The sequence below is a fragment of the Ovis canadensis genome, chromosome 19 (genome assembly GCF_042477335.2).
Source record: "Ovis canadensis isolate MfBH-ARS-UI-01 breed Bighorn chromosome 19, ARS-UI_OviCan_v2, whole genome shotgun sequence".
In the NCBI taxonomy this organism is placed as follows: Eukaryota; Metazoa; Chordata; class Mammalia; order Artiodactyla; family Bovidae; genus Ovis; species Ovis canadensis.
The window spans coordinates 67,549,608-67,572,501 of NC_091263.1; the positions used below are offsets into that span (position 1 = coordinate 67,549,608).

At 50.3% G+C, this 22,894-nt stretch overlaps 1 protein-coding gene and 1 long non-coding RNA gene across 2 annotated transcripts in view; one reads left to right on the top strand and one right to left on the bottom strand.

Annotated features, from left to right (window-relative positions):
• The first annotated feature begins 2,422 nt into the window (after positions 1–2,422).
• LTF (lactotransferrin) overlaps positions 2,423–22,894 on the top strand; it is a 30,782-nt gene continuing 10,310 nt past the window's right edge. Inside the window, exons 1-12 of the mRNA XM_069562196.1 lie at positions 2,423–2,928; positions 6,787–6,950; positions 9,816–9,924; positions 10,221–10,403; positions 10,734–10,881; positions 11,825–11,880; positions 15,339–15,517; positions 15,946–16,120; positions 16,538–16,692; positions 18,317–18,407; positions 20,639–20,686; positions 21,414–21,569. Coding sequence (XP_069418297.1) covers positions 2,886–2,928; positions 6,787–6,950; positions 9,816–9,924; positions 10,221–10,403; positions 10,734–10,881; positions 11,825–11,880; positions 15,339–15,517; positions 15,946–16,120; positions 16,538–16,692; positions 18,317–18,407; positions 20,639–20,686; positions 21,414–21,569 — 1,507 coding nt within the window. The 5' untranslated portion in view covers positions 2,423–2,885. The remainder of the gene's footprint in view (positions 2,929–6,786; positions 6,951–9,815; positions 9,925–10,220; positions 10,404–10,733; positions 10,882–11,824; positions 11,881–15,338; positions 15,518–15,945; positions 16,121–16,537; positions 16,693–18,316; positions 18,408–20,638; positions 20,687–21,413; positions 21,570–22,894) is intronic.
• Positions 18,619–22,319, bottom strand: LOC138424808 (uncharacterized). Its single transcript, XR_011250973.1, has 3 exons — positions 22,060–22,319; positions 19,654–19,744; positions 18,619–19,175 (listed from the first exon to the last, which is right to left on the bottom strand). It is a non-coding gene; the product is annotated as an uncharacterized lncRNA (long non-coding RNA).

Genomic DNA, 22,894 nt, shown 5'->3' on the forward strand with positions numbered 1-22,894 from the left:
ATGAGATGGCTGGATGGCATCACTGACTCAATGGACATGGGTTTGGATGGACTCTGGGAGTTGGTGATGGACAGGGAGGACTGGTATGCTGCGGTTCACGGGGCTGCAAAGAGTCAGACATGACTGAGCGACTGAACTGAACTGTCCCTCCTCCTCACTCATTCACTCATCCATTCAACCAATGTTAATCATTAAGTGCCCAGCACACACACAGGGCTCTTTGACCAGAGGACTTGAGGATGACCCCAAGGCTCTTCATTTGGTGGGAAGTAGTGGGAGGTATGAGAGGAAATGTGGGGCTTGAGGGAGCAGAGGAGATCTATTTTTGATGCATTGACTGTAGTGCCTGCAGGACACGCAGCAAGGGGCAGATAGACACCTGACGTGGAGCTCAGGATGGAGGACATGATTTTGTGAATCCTCCTTCAATGCGTTCCAGGTCGGAAAGTCTAGGGCAACTTTTGGTTGTCCATTGAGGTCACTGAATCCATGTTCTCAAGCCTTTACCTGGCTATTTCCTCTACCTGAAGTTCTCTTTGTAGATAGGTATCCTTTCCTTCAGGTACCTAGGTCAAATGCTCTTCTTCAAAGCCTTATGGGCTCCTGATGATGCAAACCGGTCAAATGGCCTTCCTTCGGCTCCCTCGCTCACTCTATTTATGCTGCCTTGCCTCTTCCCAGTGGCCTGTGCCCACCCCACTCCCTGTGTGCCATCAGCTCCTTAGGGCCAGGATGGGACCCCCTCTTCTCTGTGTCCCTCTTGGCACCCACCAGTTCTGGCTTGGATTAGTGAACGAATGAATGAATGTTGATAACAGATCAGTGGAACATTGTCTTCTGGGCAGCCCCACCTCCTTTGTCAGCTTCAGATGGCCTTGGGGGCTGTTCTGCTGGCCTGAGGCTGGGACATTCCTTGAAGACACAGCATGAAAACAGTCTGCTTACCCCAATCCTGCCTCCAGGGCAGTCCCTCAGCTCTGCCTCTCAGCTGTGGCCCCAGGTTCTCTGTGTTCCTGCCAACTCTATCAGACATCAGGCATCTGACCTCCCAACCGATCCTTTTTCTAATTTGCACTTGGAGATACAGACCTGGGTTGTGACATGTCTTAATTCTTTTATAATCACGGAAGGGCAAAGCCAAGTTGCTAATTAAGGTACAAAGATGCTTCAGCACTCCTGAGAATTAGTCAATTTTGTGTTACTTCATTATTTTTGTAATGGCTTATTGCAGTTATTGATGAAAGCAACTTTTAATGTTGCAACACTGTGTTTCCAAACCATGAGAGACCCTGGATCTGTCACCCCAAAACCTGACTGGTGATCCTCCCACTGAACCTTGGATCCAACTCCTGTGCCCAGCAAGCGGGATCCCTAGTCAGACTCCACTCATGTGCCTTGGCAGGATCCATGCCCAGGATAGAGGGGCCCCACAGTCTCCTCGAGGGCCTCCAAAATGGGCTGGCTCTGCTTCACCATGGCGCCAAGTGCTGCCCACTGCATATCCACCCCCAACAGGGCCGTCTCCCGAGGTATTGCCCCTCTGTCCCTGGAAACCCTTTGTGTACTCAGTAGTCTAAGCAAAGAATTAAGGCCAGCTTTTCAGGACAGATAGATTTCAGAATAACATACTGTCCAGACTAACCCACGTAGGGAATTTCTCTCACTGTTAGGACCTGACTTCTTCACTTAGTATCTCCTGGAGCTAAGTGCTCATCAGTACTTGCATGGTGGTCCTTTCTCTCTGGGCCCCCAGTGTGTTTCAGAGCATCATGTTCTATGTGACACCCCCCCCTCTTTTTTTTTTAATTTTGGCCACACCTCACAGCATATGGGATCTTAGTTCCCCCAAGTGGGTTTGAACCTGCACATGCTGCATCGGAAGCGCCCGGGAAGTCCTGCCCCCACCCCTTGATGGACGTTTAGTTTGTTTGCAATCAGTGAATGATAAGCAGGGCTGCACTGGAGACCCCTGCGTGGGAGTCATTGTGCTTCAAGGGAGTGTATTTCGAGGATGCAGAGCAGAGTTCTAGCTTTACAGTTGAAAACCAGCTTCCTGAAACAGGGTCAGCCTGTGTACTGAGGACAAAATAGGACATTTATCACAATGAGGTTCCTATCTCCCACCTCAGATTGCCACAAAACAAAACAAGTGGTAGGATATCCTTTTCATTGGCAAATGAGGGACCAGGAGAGCCTTTGGGCACTTAGGCCTCTGGTTCTGTTTTCTGGGAGCTGTATTAGGTCTCAGGAGGGCCCCAGGGGCAGTCTGGGTCAGACTCTGGGCAGCATATTGCCTCAGCCAGCTGGACCAGGCTGCCGTGGACCCCGGGCCAGGCAGCGGGCCTTCTTTCAAAACTCCAGGCTGGCTGGTGCGTGCAGACGCAAGGGTCTCCGTCTGCCTTAACTGGTTCCCAAGCACTTTAGATACCATCTGTACAGTCAAGCTGATCCACAAAGATTCACCTTAGGACCCCTGCTCTAGGTGCCGATCTCTAGAAGGCACTGAGACCAGAGAGGGGACAAAACTCAGGGACTGCCACTCCCGAGGGGCTTCGGACAAGTGGGAAAGAAAGAGCATCCCCCAGCTAGGCAGCGCTGGGGGGACTTGAGAGGTGGGGGTGGGTTGGGTATCCTCTCCCCGAGCGCCAAGCCCCGCCCGGGCACCTTTCCCGCTCCCTCGGTCTCAGCCCCCACCTCCCCCTTCCCCCAGTTCTTCCCCTCTAGGAACTAGCAGACCTCGGGAGGGGGGAGGAGGGAGGCCTGGGGCGCTTATAGGACCACAGGGCGGGGCAAACCTCGTGAGGCCACCGGGCACTGGATAAAGGGACGCAGAACGAGCGCAGGTGGCAGAGCCTTCGTTCCGGAGTCGCCCCAGGACCCCAGACATGAAGCTCTTCGTCCCCGCCCTGCTGTCCCTTGGAGCCCTTGGTGAGTGCAGGTATGGGTGGGGGCAGGGGCATGCCCCTCCAGGTAGGTGTCCCGGTCCCCACGCCCCGCTGTGGGAGCATCCCAGTCCCCTCACCCCTCAGTGTAGGCGTCTGGGTCCTGGCTCCCCGCCGTGTGGGCCTCCTTGTCCCCCGCAGCAGGCAGTTTGGCACGGGCACCTGCCGCAGAGGACGCGCCCGGGAGCGGAGCGGATCCCGCCCACTCGCCTGGGGAGGAGCCCGGAGCTGGGTTCCGAGAAGCCGGCGGGGTCCGTGCCCAGAGCTGCCGAGCTCCCCTAAGGGTCTTTCCCGGTCCCTGTCCCTTCTGTCCTATCCATAGCACTGGTGACAAGAGTATACAGAGGGAGGCGGGGGTGGTAATGAGATTCTGGGAGTGCGAGTGACTTGCCCAAGACACTCAGGAGACTGCAGATGGGGTCCCAGCTCCTGCAAGGACTGTGTAACTTGGGCAAGCGACAGTCTTTCTGAACCTCAGCTTCACTGAAAAATGGCTCAACCCTTTTCCCACAGGGCTGCGAGGAGGGCGCAGGGCCGCCTGCCCTGGTAGATGGAGGCGCACACAAGCCCTCCCACTGCAAAGGGGCAGGGGTGGGGGGCACAGAGCCTGCTGCTGGGCCCCTTCTGTCAGAGGGTGCGAGAGAAGTGCCTGGTGCCTGGTTTTTAATGTGCCTGGACTAGAAGGGGACTAAGCAGAAGGGACTAAACCACCGTTCCTTCTGACCGCACCGCCCCACCCCCCACCACCAAGTATCTGAACTGATCCCTGGAGTGCTCACTCACCTGTGCTGGACATTAGTGATGTACATGTGAGGGCCGGGCTTCCAGCAGTGAAGGGGGAGAGTCCTGACAGTGGCCACAGGGGCTGGAGAGTGAGACGGGGTGTGTGCAGGGCTCTGCTGAAAGCCCAGGTGTTGCCCCTTGCAGCCTGCCCCGCCAGCAGCGCAGTGCAGCCTCCTTCTGTCCTCCGGCATCTACTCCCGGCTGGGAGCTTCCTGGATGAAGAGAGGTGTTTAGAGGATAACCGGGAGCTTTTGCTCCCTAACCTATCCCTGTCTTTTCTGGTCCTCTTCTCCAGTTTCCTTCCCATGTTGTTGTTCAGTCACTCAGGCATGTCCAACTCTCTGCAATCCCATGGACTGCAGCACGCCAGGCACCCCCTGTCCTTTGGTATCTCCTGGAGTTGGCCCAGACTCATGGCCCTTGAGTCGGTGATGCAATCCAACCATCTCTTCCTCCCCAGGAGTGTGGATTATTTCTCTCTCCTCTAAGGCAGGACTGGACTGGCCAGGACCACCAGCTCACGACTACCCTTCCTTCTGACCCGTGGCCTGCTGGGCCCGTAGCACAGGGTCGGGGCCACCTAGGAGAGGCCGGAGGGGCAGGAAGCCTTGCTTTCCTAGAAGTGTTCATGGGCTGTGGTCTGGGACCTGGCTCAGAGTCGCATCACTGGGTTCCATTTTCACTTGAATCTTTGGTTGTCTTGACGCCCACTGAGGTCTGCAGTGTAAATCCTACCATCCATGGGATGGTGGCCAACGTCCCAAAGTATCACTGAATCCCTAGTCCTACCCAGTGGAAGGGGCGGCCACTGGCCTGGGGGGTTCCTGCCCTGCTCCGCATGGGTGTCGTGGCAGGAAGAGGCTGGATGGGGCGAGAAGAGAAACTCCAGCCCAGCCCCTGCCTTTGAGAGAGGGGCACTGTGTGTCCACACAGAAGGAATCTGAGCATGTGTCCTTTCAGGAGGGTGCCATCCAGGCTCAAGTGGGCAGCATGTGAGTGACTGAGACAGATCAGGGGCGGGGCTGGGGATACTGGAAGGGCCAGACCTAGATCTGCCTCAGAGCGTTTTGTCTTGAGAGAGACAGGCAGCTTCAGAGCTGGCTGCTGGGAGCTGTGGAGGGGAGGAGCAGAGCGCTGCGTTCTGCACCCAGCGCTGGTGTTTGGGGGGCATCTCAGAAAACCTCTCAGTGGCGCTTTAGTTTCCTGGTTCACCCCTCCCAAGGGAGCACACAAGCTCGTCCCCTGGTTCCCTATTCCTGCCCCTGCTCATGCCTTCCCTCCAGCTTGACACATGGTCTTCGTTTTGCTCTCTCCATTCACCCTCAGCTTCCATCTTGTGACCCCCAACTCCTGATTTCTGCTGTGCGCCCTCCTCTCGACTCCCTTTTCTGCCTGGTTTCCAGGTTTCAGCCCACCTGTCTCTGCCCTGCTGTGAGCCGCCGCTCCATGGCTTCTGAATGAGACCTTCTAGGACCAGCACTGGAGGCTTTCCATGACCTGCCCCCAAACCCTTTACCATCTCCACGGCACCCCGTCTCTAACCAGTCAGCCTACATAGGCAGGGGGCTTGGTGTCTGACTGCCTAGGTTCCAATTCTGGATCCAGACTTATTAGTTGTGAAACCTTGGGCAAGCCATAAGTTAAAGCCACAATTTTCTAACCTAGGAAACGTGGATATCAGCAAAACTCAGTAAAAAGCGATTGGGTGGATGGAGGGGGAACGGAACACATGAGCGGCCGAGTAAAGACCTGGCACAGATGGGCCTTGCAACCGTCTCTGAGCGCGTGGCCCATTGCGCCCACTTCTTGGGTTGCCTCCCCGCCCCAGTCACTGGCTGAGGTCGTGGGGACATCACACCTGGCTTGGCACTTGTTCTCTTCTAGAGCATTCATCATTCTTGGTTGCATCCTTGGGGGCTTTTTGCCTCTCCCGATGAGATGGCTGCTGCCATCTGCTTGCATGTTCCTCTGCATATCACCCAGTGCCCTGTATACAGAGGGCATCCAGGAAACCCTGCTGGATCCCAGTGGCTAAATCGGATAGTGCAGATTCTCACTTCAGGACAGATCCAGGAAGGCTTCCCAGGGTAGATTACACCCCTAGAAATTTCCCTGGGACGGTGGCTGGTGTTGGGGGGAAGGGTGTGGCAGCCACATCCTCGCCAGGTGTCTCAATACCCTGGAGGGTGCAGGGGGTGCTTATGAATAGGAGGTGGCAGAGAGCTGAATGCAGCCCCCTTCCCCACCAAATCACATCCAAAAGAGGAGTGGCTTTTGCAACCAAGAGGCTTTTATTTTTTTGTAGCAGTTTTACTGATGTATATTTTACTTATGAAATTCACCTCATCAAACTATATAATTCAGTGGTTTTTAGTGACTTTACCAAGTGGTACAACCATTGCGGTAAATCAGTTTAAGAACATTTCCTTCCCTCCTTGAGAGTCCTGTCTTCGGTGCAGTGGTGGATGGTGTAACTCAGGCACACTGACCCATTTGGTACAACACCTACTGCAGCTCACCTCCCGACAAGGGGTGGGGTGTATTTTCCTTCATTCCCTTAGCATCCTCTGGGGAGGATGTCTGGGGAGATGTCTGAAGCCTCAACAACCTAGAGGGACCCAGATTCCAGGCTGGACATTGCCACTGCTGAGCAGACTGTCACTCAGCCATGCTCAAGAGTCAGCTTCCACACCAGAAAGACAGACGCGATACTTCCTCCCCTGCCTACCTCCTAGGTTCCAGGGGAACAAAGCAGGTAGAAGAACTTCCCTAGCTGATGCAAGGGGGCATTGCTGGTTTTTTGTCAGGGGTAAGAAGTATGTCAGTCAGAGGAGGGAAACGATTCCAGAGGCTCTGATCATCTCCTCAGATTTGTTGAGGGTCACAGCCCTCTGGCCAGCATGGAGTGGTCATTAGGCTAGCGAAACACCTCCATCAGAGGAGAGTGGCCTGACTTAGGCACAGAATGGAGAGGGAAGGGGAGGGCCACTCCTTGAGAGGGCAAGGCTGTCCTTTCCACGGACAGTGATAGAACCCTCACTCCTTGGCCTCTTTCTCCCAGGACTGTGTCTGGCTGCCCCGAGGAAAAACGTTCGATGGTGTGCCATCTCACTGCCGGAGGGGTCCAAATGCTACCAATGGCAGAGGAGGATGAGGAAGCTGGGTGCTCCCTCTATCACCTGTGTGAGGAGGACCTCTGCCTTGGAATGTATCCGGGCCATCGCGGTGAGTCCAGGCCGTAGGTTGGGTGGGACCAGACTGAAAGGGAAAGGATCCAAGTGCCATGGAAAATGAGCTCGCCCTGCCCTCTCTGCTCTTCTTCCTGAGTGCCTGTAAGTTGGGAGCTGTCCTCTCTCCTAGGACACAACGCCATTTTGGAAGCAGACATTGCCATTCTAAATTTGAAAACCATCTGTAGGGAAACTGACATCACCACAGAAACCGAGAATAATGACAGTGCAATGATGGTGGCTCAGACGGTAAAGAATCTGCCTGCAGTGCAGGAGACCTGGGTTCGATCCCTGGGTTGGGAAGATCCCCTGGAGAAGGAAATGGCAACACACTCCAGTATTCTTGCCTGGAGAATCCCATGGACAGAGGAGCCTGGCAGGCTACAGTCCATGTTGTTGCAAAGAGTCGAACATGACTGAGCGACTAACCCGCCACTAACACACAATGATATCACAGAAGCAGTTGTATTGGGTGATTAGGTAACACTGGCAAAAGTCAAGGTGACTCTAAGGGAAAATCTCCAGAGAGATTACCTCTGAACTTGCAGAGAAAAAAGCTGAGCCCATCATAGTCAGCACATCACATGCTGGGGCACAGCCTGCCAGGCCGCACTGGAAAGACACTTGTCTAAGACGTTAGCAGACAGAGAAAGGGAAGGGAGTCCTGACTTGTGCATAACTTCAGATTCCTTTTGCTTTTTTTTTTCAGATGTAAAATCTATTGCAACCAGTTTTATTCATTTGTTTGGCAAATATGTTGTGTGTCTGCCATGCACCATGGTAATGTGTATATGACTTTAGCACAAAGTAGGTAATAATGTGTGTAAAGTTCCTATTAATATCTAGGCTTATTGGAACAGTACTTAAGGGAAAAAGTCTAGTTTGAATAATATTTTAGACTGTTAGTTTACAACTATGGCCTGTGGACAAACAACACCAGCATTTCCTGCTGGCTTAAAATGCAGATTTGTAGGCCCTATTCCAGCTTGTTCCATATCTGTGAATAAGACCTAAAAATCTGCCTTTTTAATTAGAGCCCCATTTGAAATCAGCACCACACACCACAGACTTCCCTGGTGATTCTGTGGTAAGGAATCCATCCACCAGTGTAGAAGGTGTGGATTCGATCGCTGGGTCGGGAAGATCCCCTGGAGGAGGAAATGGCACCCCACTCCAGTATTCTTGCCTGGGAAATCCCATGGGCAGAGGAGCCTGGTGGGCTCCAGTCAATGGGATCACAGAGAGTTGGACACAACTGAGTGACTACGCAACAGCAACTACATACCATACACCAAAACAGAGATAGATTAAATGCTTAAAAATAAAATGTGTATTATCGAAAACCTAGAGAGGCAGATTCATTAGCAGAACCATAGAGGGAAGAGAAGTCTCTTAGCTTTAAAAAAGCAATGAACCAAATCATGAAGTAAAATGAATGATTAAAAATTTTAATTCATAGCCATTAAAAACATTTAAGCAAAACATTTGACAGCATTGTAAAGCAATTATCCTCCAATTAAAAAGAAACTTTAGAAAGCACTGGAGTGAATATGCACCAGCTCTGACAAGTGACTGTATTCTATAAGGAGCTAATTCAACTGATAAGAAATGTAAGATCACATAAGAAAAACAATATGGGGAGATGGAGGTAGTATTAATAAAAATACTATGAAATGTTCCCCAGAATAATCAAGAGACATACAAATCTAAGCAATTTGTTAGTACTTGAATTTTCTAAGTGATAGCACTTAATAAAATGAAAGCCTCTCACACTGGTGGTTCTATAATGAAACTGGTCCTCACGGTAGGTGGCATTCCAGATTGGAAAAGAATTGTCTGGAAAGCAGGATGACAACGATGGCCAAGGCCTTGAAGAAAAAAATGCCCATTGTCTGGGTGATACCGCCCTCAGATGCCTATCCCAAGGCAACAGGTCATCAGAAGGGAAAAAAGCTAAGAGGACAAAGCTGCCCATGCAAGTATAATTTTAACAGCAAAAAGTTAGAAGGAACCCAGGTGGTGAACATTGGAGGGAATGTTTCAAATTTAGCTTAATAAATTATAAAACAGCCACATTATGATATAATATCATGAAGTCAATGCAATCAAGAAAGCTGCTACAGGAGAAAATGTAGGCAGTTTTAGATGAATAAAGCAGTCCAGAAAATATTATTTCTACCAGGCTGCAAATATGAGAAATAAGTAAGCAGAGGTGAAGTCATATGCCAAAGAGGATGAACATGGTTTATGATGATGATAACTTTAAGATATACTAATAGTTAACATTTGTATTCAATAAAAATAAAAACTTAAAAGAAATATAGAGGAAAAACGGGAGGCAGGAAGCATCTAGAACTTTTGTTTTACTGAACTTTTAATTTTGTATTGGGATATAGCTGATTGACAATGTTGTGGTAGTTTCAGGTGAACAGCGAAGGGACTCAGCCATACATATACAGGTGTCCACTCTCCCCCAAACTCCTCCCATCCAGGCTACTATATAACATTGAGCAGAGTTCCCTGTGCTGCACAGTAGGTCCTTGTTGATTATCCACTTAAGATATAGCAGTGTGTACTATATGTCCATCCCCAAAGTTTATAATATAAAAGACGGTGAAGGATGCCATCACTGAGTGATCTGAGGCATGTCTTGTGAAAAAGCGGCCATCTGGCGACCTCAGGAGTTACAGAAAAGGGGCTGGAGCCCGTTACCCACCTCTCACAGCAACTCAGTGGGACGTGACTGGAAGCTGACCGTCTGGAAGATCCTTCCAGCCATGGAGCCTTCTGACATCCTGAGGTTCACTTGCCCGGCTTAGGGTAGGTTTTCTCCTGAAGCTGGTTTGGCCTGTGGTTTCAGGGAAAAAAGGCGGATGCTGTGACCCTGGATAGTGGCATGGTGTTTGAGGCGGGCCTGGACCCCTACAAACTGCGGCCAGTAGCGGCAGAGATCTATGGGACAGAAAAGTGTGAGTTCTCCCTGGGGACCCAGAAGTTGAGGTGGCCTGGACCTGGGCCCTGGGCTCTGTGGGGTCAGAGTGGACAAGGCACAGAGCTGAGGTCTCAGACAGTGTCACACGTCCAGGGAATGATGTCCCTGGGCTCTTTAGGCCAGTGACCGACCCACTGGGGAAGCAGAGGAGGCTCTGGGCTGCAGTGACCAGATGGAATTCCCCTTCCCACGAGGGGCTCGTTCAGGGACTGCTGTTTCTCTCTCTCTCTGGTCCAGGCTAAGAGCTCTCGATTCTCTCTACCTTTTCTGCAGCTCCCCAAACCCACTATTATGCTGTGGCCGTCGTGAAGAAGGGCAGCAACTTTCAGCTGGACCAGCTGCAAGGCCAGAAGTCCTGCCACACGGGCCTTGGCAGGTCCGCTGGGTGGAACATCCCTATGGGAATCCTTCGCCCGTTCTTGAGCTGGACAGAGTCGGCCGAGCCCCTCCAGGGAGGTAAGACATGTGGGGGCTCTGGTGATCTCAGGCTGGGGTCCCTACTCCAGTGGCACCTTCACAAGCCACTTCGCGGTGTCCCAGGTGAGCATGTGGGGTGAATCCAGGGCAGGGGTCAGGTTAACTGCTGTGAAGCCTGTGGGGGTGGGGTCTCCTGTATCAGCAGCCCTGGGAGGTGGTAGCTGAGTCGAGTCTCAGCCAATGTACATCTTCTGAGCTCCTGGCTTTGCAAAGGCTCTCAGGTGGGGGTGGAGGGGAGGGAACACCGGGGGTGCCACTGGCTGTGGTCTGGTGAGCTCATACCCTGGTTCATTTCTCTCTGTTCAACAGCTGTGGCTAGATTCTTCTCTGCCAGCTGTGTTCCCTGCGTTGATGGAAAAGCATACCCCAACCTGTGTCAACTGTGCAAGGGGGTGGGAGAGAACAAGTGTGCCTGCTCCTCCCAGGAACCATACTTTGGTTATTCTGGTGCCTTCAAGTGAGTGAGACTATCGTCTTTTCCCCAGCGGCCCATGTGTCCTCTGGCTAGGAAGCCCTTTCTCTGGCCCCACATAGAGCTCAATGAGCTAGTGGGGGGCCATGGAGGAGGTCCAGTTCTCGAGCTGTGCGGAGAAACCGAGTCCGAAAAAGGTGCTGGCTCTGCCCAGTGCATGATCTCCTCCAGTCCCCTAGCCCGCCGCAGGATCCCCTCACCTCCGCACCAGCCCAGCGAGCAGTCACCTCGTCAGCGCACCCTCCTGCCTCCCCAGAGATCCCTGAATCTGGCTTTGTCCCTCTGTGGTCCTGGGCTCCTCCTGCTGATGGCTGTCCCCTCCCTAACTACAGAAGGACTGAAGGAGTCTTGTCATGAGCAGACTGGCCCCAGACCCCTGGCCAGGCAGCCGGACAGCCTGGTCCCTCTCCCCGGGAGGTAGTGATCTCTGCCTCGCTGGGGAGCTCTCTCCTCCGCCCCCGCCTCATGCTGAAGCTGATGTTTCTCCTTTTACCCCATCTGCCTCTCGGACTCAGGCATTTTGTGTGTGTTGGGGGACCTCCCCGATTCTCTGCTGCCTAGGGCACGTTTGCCACTTAGCCCTGGGAGGGGAAAAAACCACGTGGCCGCAGGCACTGCTTTTACCCTCTGGTGTAGAGGCATGGAAACTCTTTTACATAGAAAGACAAAGTTTTGCCCTCTCAATCAACCCTTAAAGGGGAAAGTGGGGGTCTCTAGCCAGCATCCTCTGGTTCTTTCTTCCTCAGAATCCATCTGCAAGTGGCCCCTGATGCCTTCCCGGGGGGAGGGGCCCAGAGCCTCAGAGCCCTGTCCTCTGCAGGTCAGGAACCCACAGAAGACAAGCCCCAGGGCCCTGTTCCACAGGCAGGCACGAGGAACAAGCCGGGCCGCTCTGTGCTGACCCTTCTGGTGCTTTCTCATCCCACAGGTGCCTGCAGGATGGGGCTGGAGACGTGGCTTTTGTCAAGGAGACGACAGTGTTTGGTAAGGGGCGGGCGAGGAGCCGCGGGTACCGCCTCCTTTGCTTTTTCTTTCCTTTCATTTCATTGTAAATCCAAGTAGTGAGCTAATTTGACTCCTCACTTCCTGGCACATGATTATCAAAGTTCTCTGCAGAGCACAGCTCTGATTTTTATGTGACTTTATATTTTAAGCAATTAGTTTTCTTTGAGACTACCCCGTGCCCGCTATCTTTCTCTTCTGCATCAAGGACACCCAGGTCAAGGTAGCTGACACATGTCCTCCAAGATAGATGTGGTCTTGCAAAGTGTATAGTGCTGATCTGTGTTTCTGGATTCTAAGTTCACAGAAACTCTATTGATCATTATTGATTATGATGTGATCAAGGTTTTCCACTCAGCATTCCGTTTTAGAGGTTTATCTGTGTTGTTGTGCTGTGCTTGTCTGGTTCAGGGGTTCTAACAGGTGAGAAGTGCTCCGTGGAGAGCACACATCACGTTTACTATCTACAGCTGTAAAGCAGTAGATACGTCACTGTTGGTTTATCTTGCATTTCTCTGGCATCTAGTGAGTTTGATCATCTCAGTGTATTTGCTGGTAGTTTGGGCTTCCCTTTCTTCCTTTTTTCACCGTTGACTATCCTTCTATTGATTTTCATGTCTGTTTCTTCATGATTTTGATTCAAGGTGAGGCGTTCCTCCTCTCTATATAACCAGCCATAGTTAGTTCTAGACTTTAGGAAAATCTCTTCTCAGTAAAAAAAAAAAAAAAAAAAAAAATCTGTCAGTAACAGGTTTGTTGAACAGAAGTCCTTGATATTGGTAAAGTCAAATTGGTCACTTTTGCCCTGCTGGCATATGTTTTGGGGGTCTTTTAAAGATGCTATTTTCCATACAAATCATAAAGATTTTCTACAGTACAATTTATAGACTCCGCTCCCTAACACATTCTTGTCTGTTCATATGTTCCCTACCTAGGAAATTAGGTATGGATTCCACTCGAGCATTCTCCCCTTTATAGTGAGACCATTTTCCTTACAATACTGACTGTAAAAAATTCTACCCTTTTCCTACTGCTGTATGGAGCCACTTATACATAAAACTTGTTTATAATCATGGATTCTGAGCTATTTTGTATCACTGGTCTATTTGTATTTTTCTGCTTTTATTCCTCTGGTTTGTAGGGATCCTTAATAGCTTATGGAGGTGGAAGTGGGAGGGAGAAAAAGAGAGAGAACCTCCCCCAAACAGTTTGCTATTTATTTTCTAACTAAAATTTTTGAATTATTTTCTTGATTGTTTAAAACATCATACTTTAAGTAGAATTGTATTGAATTTAAATTGATTCATGAAAAACTGATATGTTTATGTCAAATTTTCTAATCCCTGGATCATAATAAATCTCTCCCTTTTGATCACACCTCTTTTTAGGTTCTTCAATAGAATTTATAGAACTTAACATTTTTCTCTTAGTCTCCTGTGTTGTTTTTGTCTTACTTCGGCTGAGCAGAAAGGCTCGCGGGATCTCAGTTTTCTGACGGATTGAACCCAGGCCACCACAGTCAAAGCACAGAATCCCAACTACTAGACCATCAGGGCGGAGAAGGCAATGGCACCCCACGCCAGTACTCTTGCCTGGAAAATCCCATGGATGGAGGAGCCTGGTGGGCTGTAGTCCATGGGGTCGCTAAGAGTCAAACACGACTGAGCGACTTCTCTTTCACTTCTCACTTTCATGCATTGGAGAAGGAAATGGCAACCCACTCCAGTGTTCTTGCCTGGAGAATCCCAGGGATGGGGGAACCTGGTGGGCTGCCATCTATGGGGTCGCACAGAGTCGGACATGACTGAAGCGACTTAGCAGCAGCAGCAGCAGCAGCAACAGACCATCAGGGAGCTCCCTCCTGGATTGTTTTTCTTTTTTTTTCTGCATTGTTTAATGAAACTAATTGCAGTCACTCAGTGGTGTCTGACTCTGTGTGACCCTATAGACTGTAGCCCCCTAGGCTCCTCTGTCTATGGGATTTCTAGACAAGAATATCAGAGTGGGTTGCCATTTCCTACTCCAGGGGATCTTCCTGACTCAGGGATTGAACCCATGTCTCCTGCATCTCCTGCACTGGCAGGTGGATTCTTTACCACTGAGCCACCCAAGAAGCTGATGAAACCAATTGCCTGCTATTTAATGATTTTACTTGCTCTTAGAGTATATTATATTCTGTATTAGTTTCTGTTCTGTTGTTGCTAATGAGGGTAACAGTTGATTTTTGTAGTGTTGCCTCGCTGGACTTTTCTTATTAGTTTTATTAGTTTTTTCTTGGTTTCACTGGCTTTTCTATGTAGGTGATTGCATCATCTTTCAATAATTAGAATTTGTCTTTTTCCTTCCTTTCCTTTATATCTCTTATTTCTTTAGCAAATTGTGAAATACAGGTCGTCTGGTATTGTGTTGGCAATGTGACAACTGACATCTTTGCTTGGTCCTGATTTTGAAGTGACTTTGAATTTTCTTCTTTTAGTGTGATTTTGCTGTAGATATTTTGATAACTAGCATTTATCAAGTTTAATACCTTTACCAAGTTCTCTATATTACTGGTTTTCCAAAACTGAAAAAAAGCACAAATAAATGTTGAACACATAAATGCTTTTCTCTGTAGCTATTAAGATGATCTCATTGTTTTCCTTTCATTCATTCTTGTCGTGAATGTCTTTAGCTTCTTTGGCATTCAGTCATTCTTTTGTGAATGGAATAAACTGATCAACATAAGAGTCTGACCTATTAGTTTAAAAATAGTCTGTTATATTGAGTTAGCTAATTATTTTAGATTTTTCTGTTTATGTTCATAAGTAAAATAGGTCTGTAAGTATTTCCTCTTGTACTTCTTTCTCTGATTTTGAGATCCAAATTATACTAAGCTCATAAAACAACTTGGGTCAGTTTCCATCACTTAATGTATTCTGATGCAATTTACATGTGATGTAGATCAATAGTTCCAAATTGGGATGGACTCACTCATACCACCTTTCCCCCTTTTTTGGATACACCCAAGTGCTGAGAAGTGATTCAACTGTATTTTTTGCTTTAAAATTTTTACCATTTTTATTCTTTCCAGAGATGTGGGTTAGGGCAGCAGTTCCGGGCTTGTTTCCATCCTGCGACCCTTTGTAGGTGGGGTTGTCATGTAAAAAGATGGGTCAGGTTCAGCCTCCTTGGCTTGCCAGGCAAGAGTTGCAACAATCCCAGAGCCTGTATGATCCAATCAGAGGATCACGGGCTTGCCCTTAAGGCTTCCTGGGCACTGTCTTTACTTTTCCACATGTTCCGGAGCAATCCACTGCCCTTCTGACCCCCAGTTTTGTCAACTGTATAAGATGTCTCCTCCAGCTCAAATTCCATGGGGGGAGGAGGGCTATAGCTCATGGCTACTGACTGGGGCCTGCTCATCTGGACCCTCCTCTCCTCCACCTCTCCCTTCCCCCCAGAGAACTTGCCAGAGAAGGCTGACAGGGACCAGTATGAGCTTCTCTGCCTAAACAACACTCGGGCGCCAGTGGATGCATTCAAGGAGTGCCACCTGGCCCAGGTCCCTTCTCATGCTGTTGTGGCCCGCAGTGTGGATGGCAAGGAGAACTTGATCTGGGAGCTTCTCAGGAAGGCACAGGTATCCCCACCCACAGTAGCCCCGCCCGCTTGGATCTGGTGGTGGGGAGGTTTCCTTCCTTCCTTCCCTAACTTCCTGCCACTCTGGAAGTTTCAGTGGCCTGCCTGTCTAGGCTGTACTCCATACAGCTGAAACAATGATGCCTCCTCTAGCGTGACCCACTGGTGGTGTCTCCCAGGCTGGAATAGAAGTAGGGGGAGGATGATGCAATATTCTCAAGACTCTAAGGTGCTCAGATCCCAGCAACTTCATAACGACGAAGCCATGACTGAGCTGTGTCTCAGGGATGCCGTGAGACCCTCTACAGGAGGAGGGCAACCCAGGTTCCTGCTCTCAGAATCATCCCAGAATTCCAGATACTCTGTTTCAACCTGGTGTTTCGCTTTCCTGTTTACCACTGACATCATAATTCTCTTTCCCCTCACTAGGAGAAGTTTGGAAAAAACAAGTCTCAGCGCTTCCAGCTCTTTGGCTCTCCACAAGGCCAGAAGGACCTGCTATTCAAAGACTCTGCCCTTGGGTTTGTGAGGATCCCCTCAAAAGTAGATTCGGCACTGTACCTGGGCTCCCGCTACTTGACCGCCTTGAAGAACCTCAGGGAAAGTGAGTGAGGGCCAGGCCCGCCCTAAGGGCAGGCCGGTGTGGGCGGGGAGCCTTGGCTGAGGCCTTTCGGGAGCACCTCACCACCCTCCACCCCCGCCCGCTATGGGCAGCTTGACCCTGCTCTGCAGCGGTCCCTTGGTCACCTTCCAGCCCCTGGAGGTCTTCACCGGGGTAGGTGTGATGCGAATGTGAGCGTCTTCTGTGGACCAAATCAGGTGACAAGTGTCCCCAAAGGAGCATGTCACCTCCCGATAATACTGCTGCAGGACCCTGTGTGCGTCAGGTTGCCCAGCCCTGGTAGAGCAGTCAGTTTGCCTCTGGGGAAGTGAAAAGTATGAAGACACCCCAAGAGAGCCAGGGCCCTTCTGGCTCATTCCAGGGAGCTCACAGCCTGTTGACCACTGTGTCCCTGGGCAGCCGCAGAGGAGGTGAAGGCGCGGTGCACGCGGGTCGTGTGGTGCGCGGTGGGACCCGAGGAGCATAGTAAGTGCCAGCAGTGGAGCGAGCAGAGCGGCCAGAACGTGACCTGTGCCACGGCCTCCACCACCGACGACTGCATCGCCCTGGTGCTGGTAGGGGCCTGCGCCCGGCCTGCGAGCGGTGCGGGCGGGGGGCCCAGGTCACTGCATCTGGTTGGAGGGGAGCAGGGGCTCAGCGGTGCTTTGTCTCCAGGGGGGCAGGGTCTGCTCGTGCCTACGCAGAGTGGGGACAGAGCTTTCTGTCCTGCAAAGTGTCTATTGTGGACTTCGCAGTCTTCTGATCTTAAGAACAACTCACAATGAATGCAGGTAATTTGGAAAATTTGGAAAGATGTGATATAAAGACAAAGAGAGCAATGGAACCGCATACGGGGCCACCACAGTTCAGTGTGTGTTAGTCACTCAGTCACGTCTGACTCCTTGTGGTCCCATGGACTGTAGCCCTCCTCTGTCCATGGGATTCTCCAGGCAAGAATACCGGAGTGGGTTGCCATGCCCTTCTCCAGGGAATCTTCCCGAACCAGGGCTTGAATCGGAGTCTCCCGCATTGCAGACAGATTGTTTACCATCTGAGCCAGCAGGAAAGCACCATAGTTAAGAGTTTCACTAATTCCTCACCCTAGGATTCATCAGTTCATCTCACTTTAGCCTCGGAACAGTAGTGGATTGTTGTGCTTATGTTGTTTTGAGTCCTTTTCACTTAACAGTATATCTTGGCTATCTTCCCATGTGACATATGCTTTGAAAACACTTAAAAAAATTATTTCGGTGACTTTCCTGGTGGTCCAGTAGTGAAGAGTCCAGGAAGGGCTGTAGGGGGCCTTGGTTTGATCACTGTTTGGGGAAGATCCCACGTGCTGCATGGTGTGGCCAAAAAACCAAAAAAATATATATTTTAGAATATCTTGTAGATGGATGTGGCACAATTTAGTCGTGACCCTATTCTTTGTCCCCTTATTTTGATGTTATCGATAACCCTGTGCTGTGCAGCCTCGAATAGAAATCTTCATCCACATCTCCAATTACCTTCAATACAGTTGTAAAAAAGTTATTAGTTCAAAGGGGGAGTTTCACAGTCTTGCTGAATCCATGTTCCAGTGCTGGAGTCAGGGCTTGTTCGTTCTGATGGTGAGCGAATTTAATTGCTTCTGTTCACTTGCTGAATACTTTTGAGTGCAGTGCTAATGAGTGGAGACCAGACAAGACCAACCGTTCCCACCTGTCTCCTCAGCGAGGGAGGCTGGTGCAGGAGTGGTCCCAACAGTGCTCCAAGTACAGAAGGGGTTTCTGTTCCGAGTCCAGGGGTAAAGACTCCACCCGCCAATGCAGGAGATGCAGGTTCGATCCCTGGGTCAGGAGGATCCCCTTGGACGAGGAAATGGCAACCCCCTCCAGTATTCTCACCTGGAGATCCCATACACAGAGGAGCCTGGTGGGCTACAGTCCATGGGGTCGCAAAGAGTCGTTCACAGCTTAGTGACTAAACAGCAGCAACGACTGGGCTGCCTGTTCCCGGTCTTTCCAGTGGAAGTGACAGCGTGAAAGGCATGCACGGCCGGTAGAGAATTAATAGTGCACGTGGCATTTCCTTGGGCTGCCCAGATCAATCCTTGCTGCTTCACTGGGGCACCTGACATCCGTTCTCTTAGAGCTGTAAAGACAGGCAGGATGGGAAATAGCCTCACTGTGGTGTTGAAGACATGCTTTGTCTTGGCAGAAAGGGGAAGCGGACGCCCTGAGCTTGGATGGAGGATATATCTACACTGCCGGCAAGTGTGGCCTGGTGCCTGTCATGGCAGAGAACCGGGGTAAGCGGAGAAGAGCACCCTCTGGCTTATTCCCTCTGGGCTTCGAGGGCGGGGTGGAGAGGAGTAACCCCACTCGGTGGGTCACACGGAGACATTAAAATGGACAGATAGGTTCAAACAGGAGAAACAGGAGAAAGAATAGCTGAAAGTGGCTGTGTTACCCACATGGCCTAGTGTGGTGAGAACTGACAGAGCCCAGCTTGATTTCCTCTTTTTGGTTTTAAAAAAGATTTTAGTAAGTTATAATATATATACAGAAAAGTGCACGTAAATGTACAACTGAAGAACATTTCCCACACCGGTGCATCCCCAAGCTCTAGTGCCCACAGCGAGACACAGCGGGTTCCGCAAGTCCTCTCGCGCCCACTAGCCCTCTTACCCCAGCAAGGGTAATGACTCCTGACTTCAAACGGCACAAATCGGTTCTGCCCGTCTTTGAACTTGATGTAAAAGGAGTTGCACGGCAGGTACCTTTTAAAATGTCCTTTGCTCAGCATTATATCTCGTCTTGTAGTATTCTGTTGTGACTCCACTGCAGTTACTTATTTATTCTGCTGTGGGGAAGCATTTGGGTAATTTCCAATGGTTGGCTGCTGTGGATAGTGTTGCTGTGAACATCTGGGTCCTCGTCTTTTGGTGAACACATACATGCATTTCTGCTGCCTGGAACTGCTGGGATGGTCTGTTTGGGTTTGATTCTGGACTGCTGAGATTTAAAAGTTTGTGATTTCTCAGGTGGAGAAAGACAGATACCTTCTGATTTCACTCCTATGTGGGATAGTTAAAAAATAAGTGAAGAAACCAAATCAAGCAAAAACAAATACGCAGATTCAGGGAACAGAGTGGGGGATAAGAAAACAGGGAAGGAGATGTGGGGGAGAGGGAAATGGGCAGTGGGGGTCAGCTGTAGGTGAGGGATGGAAACTAAAGTTTTGGCGGTGAGCACATTGCAGGTAAGGGGCTTCCCCAGTGGCGCAGTGGTAAAGAATACGCCTGCCCATGCGAGAGGGTAAAGAGACATGGGTTCGATCCCTGGGTTAGGAAGATCCCCTGAAGGAGGAAATGACAACCCACTCCCGTATTCTTGCCTGGGAAATTTCATGGACGGAGGAGCCTGGGGGGCTATAATCCATGGGGTCACAAAGAGCACACATATACACACACACACTATAGGTATAGTACTCATAAAACTTACATAATGTCATAAACCAGTTAAAAAATATTTTTCCAATAGAACAACACTTACATTCAAATTATCCATCACATGAAGTGGGGGTGATGAGACCTTTTCCCAAGGAGAAGCTGATTCCGGAGTCCAAAGGCATGGATGGAGAGTGCTGCAAGGATATAAACAATTCCACTTTATCCTTTGCCTCTCCACAGGGAACCAGAGGAGGCCAGGTGCCCCCCACCTCCGACCGGTGAGGATTAGGTCGGAGTCCTTTGGTTGCAAATAATACCAACCAGTTGCCAAGTGGCTTAAACAAAAAAGGATAGTTAATTGAACTGTCCAGATGTTAGTTGCAGCAGTTCCACCCCTGGGTACATCCCCAGACATGTATGAAGATGTGCAGAGAACTTAGGAGCCGTAACTCAGCTCAGTGAGTTACAGACGACAGTAAGGCGATGCGAACTTAAAGTCACAGTATTGGGGCAAATATCATATGATGTCTCTTATATGTGGCATCTAAAATATGGCACAAATGAACCTATCTACAAACAGAAATGGACTCACAGGCATACTGAACAGACTGGTGGCCAAGGGGGATGGGAGGAGGGAGAGGCATGGACTGGGAGTTTGGGGTTGGTAGATTCAAACTGTTACTTTTAGAATGGATAAACAACAAGGCCCTGCTGTGTAGTCCAGGAAACTATGTCCAGTTTCCTGGGTAAACCATAATGGAAAAGGATATCAAAAGACAAATGTGTATATGCGTTTAACTGAGTCACTTTGCCATACAGCAAAGATGGACACAACACTGTAAATCAACTATACTTCAGTTTAAAAAAAAAGAACTTAAAGACACAGCATTGGGTTGAATTGAAAACAAAAACGAAAAAAGGAAGAAACATAGTGAAGTCTGTTTTACAATGCCATGTATTTATGTTAAAAACAAACACATACAAAGCCATGCCAATATGCGTTTTTCAATATGTGGGCACCTTTGAAAAATAAATGAACACACTAAACAATGTGTTTAATGACATTTTGCTTCTCTTTATTCTTTCAGAATCCTCCAAATACAGTAGCCTAGATTGTGTGCTGAGACCAACGGAAGGTGAGTGCCTTGTCTTTTGGTGAACGCATACATGCATTTCTGCTGCATGGAACTGCTGGGATGGTCGGTTTGGATTTGATTCTGGACTGCTGAGATTTAAAAGTTTGTGAGGGTACTTTCTTGTCCCTGGAGGAGAGGTTGGGAACTTAAAAAAAAAAACTCACAGAGATGCAGCCATAGAAGCTGTGAGTTCTTTCGCAGATGCCAGTCATTCAGAGAGGAGAGTGGCTGGGATTCGTGTTCACATGGACCCTCACACATGGCAGAGAAATCTCAGAGTTCCTCACTGTGTCCTGAGCCCCACTGTGTCCTGGGGAGGAGGGGTGGCCCATCCCCGTCTCGTACGGATGAGGAAGCAGAGCCCCAGATCTCACTCACAGCCATGGATAATACTGTGCAGATCCTGGCCGGAGCCAGGGTCCCTTGTGCTAAATCCCATGCCCTGTGCACCAGCCAGCCCACCGCCTTCCAGAGCTGGTGCCTCCTCAGCTTCGGTAGAGAGGGACACTTGCTGGCAGCAGAGTCTACCAGGCGTGAGCTAGCAGGAGGGGAGCTGCACCCCACTTAAGCTTAGGCTGTGTTGGTCTGTTTGACAATAAGCAGTCATCTGGGGGGATCGCTGCCTGGTGATGCTTCTTAACCTTTGTGGGCCTGGGTTGCATGCTGTGCAACAGAGTCCACGGCCCAGGCCCTGGGAGGTTAAGACTTGCTCTTCCGTTTGTCCAAGGGTACCTTGCCGTGGCAGTTGTCAAGAAAGCAAATGAGGGGCTCACTTGGAATTCTCTGAAAGGCAAGAAGTCGTGCCACACCGCCGTGGACAGGACTGCAGGCTGGAACATCCCCATGGGCCTGATCGCCAACCAGACAGGCTCCTGCGCATTTGGTAGGAGTCCTGAGGCAGTCCTGGGGGTAGGCTGGGGTCCCCTGAGAAAGTCAGGGCATGGAGGGGCGGGGATTTGCAGGCTGGCTGTGGCCCACAGGCCTCGTTTGGTGTAAGCGGTCCCCTGTGGCTGCCTCCTTCAGTTTCTTCATACATCCTGCCCCACGCCTCGTCCACCCCACACGGAGGCACAGAACTGCAGGGTCAGTCTGCCTCTCTGCACGCTAAGAATGGATGCAGGTACTGAGAAGTTCAGAAGTCTTTTTTTTTTTTTCCCACCTCCTGGAGCTCCAGATCTAAATTCCTCCCAGGCGCTGGCTCCCTAATTTGGGAAAAGCCACCTGCCTTCCTCATAAAAGGTGCCTTCTGCTACCACACAGAACTGACTTACAGAGGAAACCCAGTAAGACCTCCAGACTTCTGCCTCAGCCTCCCCTCTCCTGCCTCCCCACTGCACACCATGCTCACGCCTCACACAGGAGCCACACCCTACCTGCCGTGGGCCTGGTGATGGGGAGGTGTGTGGCACGTTCTCGTTGTGGCCCACGTCCTGGGCAGGCCTCTGCTCGGTGGGGCCCTGCTGCATTTTGAATGGGTCTTTGCGATTCCGCCTTGGCAGGCTTTCATGTGGCTCTGCTCCTCCCCAGGAGTGCACGCTGGTGTGGCTCTTTCTGACCCCACAGCTGCCTCCAAGCTGTGGGGAGGCTGCCAGGACCATGGAGGGACACTCCCAGCATCACCTGAGCTTGGCACGTGGTGTGGCTTTTCCAGTAGCAGAGAATGCGCAAGTCAGATAAGGGGTGCTATTTGCTCACTGGGGCAGGGCTTCCTTGTCACTTTTATTTCCTCTCTCTTTAACCTGTTTTAATCCGTGTTAACTCCTTGTTGTTTAGTTGCTAAGTTGTATCCAGCTCTGCGACCCCATTAACTGTAGCCCGCCAGGCTCCTCTGTCCATGGGATTTCTCCAGGCAAGAATATTGGAGTGGGTTGCCATTTCCTTCTCCAGGGAATCTTCCCGACCCAGGGATCGGACCTGAGTCTCGTGCATTGGCAGGTGGATTCTTTACCACCAGAGAAGCTCCACTAACTTCTTAATATGGGCTAAACCACATGATGAGTTGGTCCAGATTTGGTTCAGCTGCAAGAGCAGAGAACCCCCAGTAGAAGTGAATAGAGGCTTATTTCTCTCTCCTGTGAGTGAAGCCCAAAGGTGGCTTGACCAGAGCTGACAGAACAGCACCATGGAATCAGGGACCTGGCTTTCAAATATCTGGCTGTTTTGACAAGTATGTGACTTCCATGCTCAAGGTCACTCACGGCTCATGTC